This window comes from Montipora foliosa, chromosome 2 (genome assembly GCF_036669935.1).
Source record: "Montipora foliosa isolate CH-2021 chromosome 2, ASM3666993v2, whole genome shotgun sequence".
Lineage (NCBI taxonomy): Eukaryota > Metazoa > Cnidaria > Anthozoa > Scleractinia > Acroporidae > Montipora > Montipora foliosa.
In genome coordinates this window covers 12690655-12698154 of record NC_090870.1, presented here as the reverse complement: position 1 = coordinate 12698154, position 7500 = coordinate 12690655, and the positions used below count along the sequence as shown (strand labels likewise).

Below are 7500 nucleotides of genomic sequence, written 5' to 3'. Positions count from 1 at the left end.
CTTTTGTTTGTTTGTAACTGTGTAATGTAGATTTGTTGAACTGTGGCGAATAAATTAAATTAAATTAAATTTACCTTTCATGATTTTTGCCTCATCTATCAAGCGTCAATCGGTCTAATTGACTGATTGATTTTGATTCTTGATTTGACTTCAAGTAGGCCATATGTTGCAAGCAAAAAGTACGAAACAGCCGCCATCTTGATTTGTTTCGCTCGAATAAGCCATTATGACTGCTAGCGCTAGCCTGTTTAGATTCATTCACTGTAAGCGCGTTCATTGGCACGCTTTCAGACAACATTCCATCAGAATTAAAATCATGTAAAATTTATGGCCATTTTTGACAATAATTAACTAGGGACATGCAATAAATGCTTGAATGAGATCCTTCAGTGGCCTGGATTGACTTTACCCAGTATAAGATCAACTTCATACCCAACTTGCGCGCATACGTAAAAGATATGCGATATAAAAAAGTCGCTCAAAGCAAATGCGTTTACAGTCTTTTCCCATCGGTTTAGCCTCAAATTAGTTGCTGACCTTTTGTCTCAACCATACAGAGGGCGTATTTTAACAAGGTCTTGTCGTGAACGCGCGGTTTTCTTCATTGACCTTATTCAAAACAAGACGCAACGTAGGCGTTTACGTGGGATGCACTGAGCAAAGCAAGCAACAGTCAGGGGCTATAAATAAAAATGCCACAGTAGTTGTTAGTGATATTACGGACCCTGTATCAGCTCAAACCTCTTCTTTCAATTTTGCTGTGGCTGTGAGGCGCAGAGCTGAAAATCGAGGGCGGTTGTTTTTCATTGTAGCCACAAATTGTAACCTTTCTTGTGACTGGGTAATTTCTGTCAACTCTAGAAAATGTAAAATTTATCGAAAATAAAACGCCATATTTTATTGGGCACTGTTGTTTGCATTGACCAAGAAGAGCGCACCATCTGTATATTACGTTATCCCTATGTCACGGTCTTTGGTTTTTCTACGTGACATGCCTTTGCCCTTTCCTCTCTGCTCCTACGACGGTTTGTTTTTCATTATAGCCACAAATGACATTTTACTGATATTCTCTTGTTCCTTCTGTTACTGTTACAGTTTCGCTGCGCAAGTTGCATTTCATTTCATAACACAAAAATTCGTTGAGTACATAACTTTCACCTTGGGAGCATTAGCATTGTGATTTAAGACATTTTGTGAAATCCGATAAAATAGGGTTTCGTTTTTGAGATTAAGTAAAGTACTCTGAAGATTTGCTGCTTCTGTACGTTCACGATTTGGAGAAGCAACACCGCAATAGCGACACAAAAGGCCCGATTTGGGTTCATGTTTACTACAGCGTAAAAAGTTGGAATGGGGAAATCCTATCGATTGCTTAAATCAGGATTCTGAAATGCTCCTACATAAAAGCGACCAACATTTTTTCCAATGTTTGTCACTTCCGTTTGCGGTTTCAAATTTTTGGAACTTTTGCTCTGGACCAAAATACGGGATACTTTCTTCCGCGAATTGAGTCTGAGAAAGTAGTAATTCTAAGAATGAAAGTAGCATGTGCGTTGGGAAGTTCGTGTGAGCTTTTTCAATTATCTTTCGCACGAAAATAAAAAGACATCTCACGCATGTCGTATATCGGACAAGACAGTATCAAGCCGAGAGCTTCGTGGCAAGCGCGTGGTGGTTTCCATATCTGACTGCGACGACAATCAATCCAGTTTTAAACTTGGTCTGCCACAGGCATCCCACGTAATAAGATGATATAGTACAATGACAACCCTTTGATTTAAACATTCCATCAAATACTTGCATATGGAATCAGCGCAATCGAATATACTTGTGTTTTGTTTTGTGAAACTACAGAAAAACATAAAATTGGGAGATACAATGTTCGATAAGAAATTTGTTCGGATTTTCAGTAACAAAAAGTGTTTTTGAATCAGAAGAGTGATGAAGAGTCGCTTGTTTTCTTTTTCAAATGTCCTGGGCGGGGCCAACTTGAAATGTGTGATGTCTTTGCATTGCTCGATTGTCCTAGCTTCAGTTGCTGAAAAGGTGGATAACGCTATCCACCAGATAAATCTCTACCCAGAGGATAAACAATGGCAGAAACAATTAAGTTATCCAGTGGATAGTCATTTATCCACCATTCGAACAACTGGGGTCTGGTACAAATAACAAAAGAGCAACCCTATTACGTCACAATTATTCAAGATGACGGTGCCCGGGAAATAGGCCATTTTCGAAATATCAAATATTCAGCTTCATTGTGAGGCAGTGAGGACAAAAACAATAGAAGCATGTTGGAACGAATGTGAAAAATATTTGCATATCATCCACTTTCCTTTGTCTTTGTCCTCAGAGGCTCTCTTTCAAGCTGAATTGTAATATATAGAAAAAGGCCTATTTGAAAACAAAAATAGGCGATTCTAAACTTACTTATTTCAGATACAAACGCTTTTTTGACATTTTCTTACACAAATTTGAGTGAAGAAGTTATTTACCGTGATTTCAAGTAATTTTTGTTGGAGGGAGGTTTCCTTTAAAGTGCCCCTGTGACAAAAAAATCACTTCCTTTTTTTCTTCAGATTTTGAAAGTGTGTTTGCTTAAAACCTGAATGGCAAATTTGAGCTTTTATTTTTATCCAAGGCCGTTTTCTTTGAGAGTAAGTTTTGGATTTCACGGTCCACCATTACTCACGATCAAAACTGACCGAATGGACCTCAGAGGGTTGCATCCAGGGAGAAATGACGTCAAAGGCTAACTATCTTAAAATTTCAGCGTGTGAACGCAGCTTATTATATATGCTGATCACCTAGTGGGCAAAATTATTGAATGTTGATTGGCTGAGATAGTGAGCATTTTCCCTTAATCACCAGGCAGTTTTGGTAATCAAGAGGGCATGATTACTTGATCCTGATTGGTTAACAGTTGCTTATCCAGCGCAAGCGAAGTTACAAGAGAATCTTCTTCCAGATTAAACTACCTCTTTGTCCACATATAAAATACATTTTAAGCGCTGTTCTGTTGACAGCAATGATTTGCTGAATTGAATCTTAAGCGAATGGGAGTGTGTTGATTCTTATTTGTCGCGGCATTGAACGGGCTTCCCTCAATAATTTTGCCCTTTATGTGATAAAATGTAATCGCAATATGCCTCGTGCAATTAAGGATTAATTTCAATCACTTGTATTTTCAAAATTTTCCAAATTTCCCCCGTCGCGTTTGTGAAAGCTTTGAAAAAACAAGAGAAATTAATCTATAATTTCCCAGGCTCGGGCCCATGCGACTACATATACAAAACGCGAGTTTAAGGAGAGTGTCTAATCGGCGTGGGTCATGAAGGTTGTGGGTCGTGAGTCGTGGGTCATGGGTCGTGGCTCGCGGCTCCCTAACCCTAACCTAACCCAACCCTAACCCTTTTTTTTTTTAATCAACGACTGGAAATTCTCGAAACAGACAAGACCAAAGACCTAAGACAAATTTGGACCGAGCACTGAGGGAGCTAATATATATCTTTTTTTTATCTTCAAACAAACACGACCCACCACCCACGAGATTTAGCCTCACCCGAGTTTAAAAGTTTCAAAGCCCAACACTCCCATACTGCATATTAATTCTGACTCGCTCTGCAAAAACACAGTAACTCAAAAATATACCGCCTCTGGTCAACTTTAATAGGGGCTTTGTGACGGCTATTTTTTCATTTGATAATTCCAAGCAATCAGCACCGACATTTTTTTAAAGATCTTCACTCCTGCCAACGCAATGGTTGAATTTCTAAAAAAAGATATACTGCCAGTTTTTCCAGGAGAAGTCAGCTATCCTATTCATATCATCATATCATACATCTTTATTTACCCTCGGATTTTTAGAGTAGCTTGGTGTAGCTAATATCTCCGAGCATTTACCCTCCCAACCATGATACACCACAGAAGACAGACCACAACACCGGGAATTACATGCCCTGCTCTTTGCGACAAGTGTGCGGGTTCTTTTACGTCCCACAGGATTAATAACATTGAAGGGTTGTGAGACGGGACCTCCGGCTTATCGTCCTTATCCGAGAAGACTAGAGAGTCTAACCATTTGCAGATGTAATTACAAAGGCAGCACTTTCTCCTCAGTTATTTTAAAGACCCTGAGTGTTGGTCCGGCCGGAGTTGAACTCACGACCTCCCGCGTGACAGCCCGGTGCTCAACCAACTGAGCCACCGGTGCGTGGACTTTAAAAAAACAAACGCTTTAGAGTTCTGCAAAATGCAATCCATTTCATCCTTACCACATAAATAAAAAAACAAGACTGAAGATTATCTCAGCGCAGAAACCACTCTTGAAAAAAAAATCATTTTTGGCTCTTCACTAATTTATAGAAATTCACTAGAGCCCCTTAAACCTCAAATTAAATGTACGCTGGTGATCAGAAAGGTACGTAATCAGACCAATTTATGAGAAGCGTCACGACGCGTACCTTAGACAGCAATTTGCTGACCAGCGGTTTTCGTTAAAATATTGGTTTGCTGAGGGTGCTCAGTCTCGCGGGCTGAGAAAACCTGGTCGTGGTCATTGTTATTTAACATTTTTCCTTAGGTTTGGGTAAATGCAGCTGTTCCTTTACACAGGAGCAGAGGTTTAGGGGACACACCGTGGCGCTAATTGTCCGTATTCGTGGAAATGAATAATGGTGATATTGGGAGAAGTTCGTGACACTGATCACTTCCGGCGTGCAATTAATTAAGCGTCTTTTTGGCCAAATTTGTCCATGGAAACAAGACTGGATCACTCATAATGAGGTAAGCAAAATAAGGCTGAGAGGTACTGATTTCATTCCGCCATTCGTAAGCTGGATTTATTGCATGCGCAAATTTGAAACAACCCATACATTACAAAGTAATTCTAAATATTTTGTATGATTATCAAGAAAGATTAAATATATAATTCTAAACAAAGGATTGTGTATGAAGCGTTTGACAATTTATAATTGTACAAAATTAAAATATTTTGGTGAGTTTTAAAGTACGACGCGCCTTACCGTGGCCACCTAACAAAGTCTTTTACAAATTGTCTGCCAACCAGGGTGTGTGAATTTAATTGACAGTCACACCTCCTTGCAAAGTTCGCACAGTTGTAAGTTGAACACCGTTGCATGGGTTGTTGAGCTGGCGTATTAACACGTAATTGTCAAATGTGAACGTTTGCTGGCTGGCCACGGTAAGGCGCGTTGCACTGTAAGTCCATACCTAACAACGAATGGTATTCAACTCAAACTACAGTACTTTCGTCTCATCGTAACTGTCTGTCGAAACTGTGTCGAAAAAAATTAACGCATAATTAAGAAGATCGTTTTTGCGTGGATAACACACAAATAACTTTTACTCCTTTACCAGAAATTTCAATTATTCTACGAGGCGCCTTCTTCAAGCTCCGGATTCTCAATAGCGGCTGGGGCATAACGACAAGCAACATAGGTTAACTCATTAACGACTTGATCATTAGTACAAATTAATGCATTTACGTATGTTTCTTGTGTCTATGATTGTGTCGCTAAAGAGAACCAGGCTTACAAGTGCCCAGGCATATCAGTTCAGGACCCAAAATAGTACCGCACAGGAGGACCAGGTAAATCGTCCTCCTCGTTGCCTTCAAAGGACACTGTAAGATCAACATAGGCTTTACCAGGAGTTTTGATAAGCTTGGTCATCCTGTGAATAATAAAGCAACAGAGAAACGTTTTCAAAACATGGTAGGAATTTCAACGAGCGGTTGCATCATTGTCGTCACAAAACACTGTAAATGTAACCAAGTGATCTGAGGGGGAGAGAGAAATTCGAAATTCCTTGACATCTTTCCTTTCATGCTACACACGGGTCACGTGGCACGATTTCCTTGACAAGCCTTCTTGTCCAAAATCTGTTTTGTCAGATTTTGATCAAGGCGTCCTGACAAGGAAGGTCGTCTTTGTAACACGACCGAGGAAAACTAGCCAAATAGAAACTTAAGGAAAACGTCCTCGTGTGTAACCAGCTTCTGCAAAGATATTCCTTAACAAGGCCCATGGATCCCCTTTTTTCGAAACTATGCCTAAATGCTCAAATCTTTGGCTAACGAATGAACACTATGGGGAAGATATCAGTTTACAAACATTTCTTACGTTCTTCAAATGTGCCAACCAGAGAAACAAAAGACCCTTTTTGTTTAGACGGCCAATGAGGCTCTGGTCGGCAAATAAATGACAACAGGTGACGTCAACGATATCTTCGCTATAACGAAAGCAGTCGGCGCGTGAAAAGCTACACAGGAGTCAACGCGAAACCAACACGGAAGTGCATTTGTATCTTTAAGAAAACTAAACTTCCTCCTGATGAAAAGGCCATGCCAGGAACCCATGACTGGGAGTGTACAACTTCATTGTATTTGTGGAACGATGTTCTTACAGACCGAGTTACTTTTTGATTGATTTTCCCGCGAAATCAGACCTTTCCAGCCAATCACAAGTCTTGCATGAAAATTTATTACCCATGGGATTAAGAATGGTCACTAGTGCAAGACAAACCTTATTTAAGAACTTGTCCGAAAATAGCTTGATCTGTGAAAATGCCGTTACAAAGACATAGGATTGAAGTTGGAGGAACCTGGTTATCGGTTCCTGGCCATGTGGAATACTCACTTTTGATCCAGTCGCTTAGAATGTCCTGGCAGAAGTGGTACATACACAATCTTCACACCATGTACCACAATGGAGACCACAAACCCATACTTATCCTAGAATAAATCAAACTGAATAATAAGATACAGTCCGAGACGATGACGAGAGCAGGAACTAATGATTTAACGAACTAAAATTTGACTCCATTCCGAGTTGGAGCCTTTGAAATAACATCTCGGATTCATTAACAATTCGGGAGCAATGTTGTTATTTCTGTGTTTCTCCACCTTTGGAAAGATTGATCTAGTCTGGCGGACGAGAAAAAGCGTGACCCGCTCTAAGTCGGTTACTTTCCCTAATTTCAATATCAAAAAGCGAAATTTCGAGGAGAAAATGGTGAAATATATTTGTTGTCTTAGCAACGAAAAACAGTTGAATTTAGGTGCACTTTCATGAAGAATAACTAAGACTCCATCGAGATCCAAGCCAATATACCGGTATGCAAAAATTAAACACATTTTGGTTTAAGCAACAGCTGCAACCACGAAAAGATTCGTTTCATGTTTCGGTGTTGACTCGGGGGTAGTCGGAAAAAATCCGAGTGCTTCTTTGCAGGAGTTGAACTCTTGCATGTCCTTCCGATTACTAGTTCGGATGGACCACCACTGAGCTACAGCTACATCCGTTAGCAGAAATCGGAAGGTCGTGGGTTCAACTCCCGCAAAGGAGAACTAGGATTTTTTCCGACTGTACCCGAATCAACACCGAAAAATAAATCTCTTCATTTCATGGACCGAATACAAAAATGGCTGCCAATGTAGTATTCTCTTGTCTTTGTGAAAATAATTCTGATAAGCCTTCA

General features: G+C 40.0%; 2 protein-coding genes across 7 annotated transcripts in view; one reads left to right on the top strand and one right to left on the bottom strand.

Annotated features, from left to right (window-relative positions):
- Nucleotides 1–382, top strand: part of LOC137992482 (uncharacterized) — an 11356-nt gene extending 10974 nt beyond the window's left edge. For both annotated transcript variants that reach the window (XM_068837837.1, XM_068837838.1), the window contains exon 6: nt 1–382. This exon is cut by the window's left edge and continues 1041 nt beyond it. The gene's annotated coding sequence lies outside the window, so the exon portion shown is untranslated.
- Nucleotides 383–4814: 4432 nt separating this feature from the next.
- LOC137992480 (ubiquitin-like modifier-activating enzyme 6) overlaps nt 4815–7500 on the bottom strand; it is a 55681-nt gene continuing 52995 nt past the window's right edge. For all 5 annotated transcript variants that reach the window (XM_068837833.1, XM_068837829.1, XM_068837831.1 and 2 more), the window contains 2 exons: nt 6660–6754; nt 4815–5694 (listed from right to left, as the gene is read on the bottom strand). In XM_068837833.1, the coding sequence (XP_068693934.1) occupies nt 5577–5694; nt 6660–6754 (213 nt within the window). In that variant the 3' untranslated portion in view covers nt 4815–5576. The remainder of the gene's footprint in view (nt 5695–6659; nt 6755–7500) is intronic.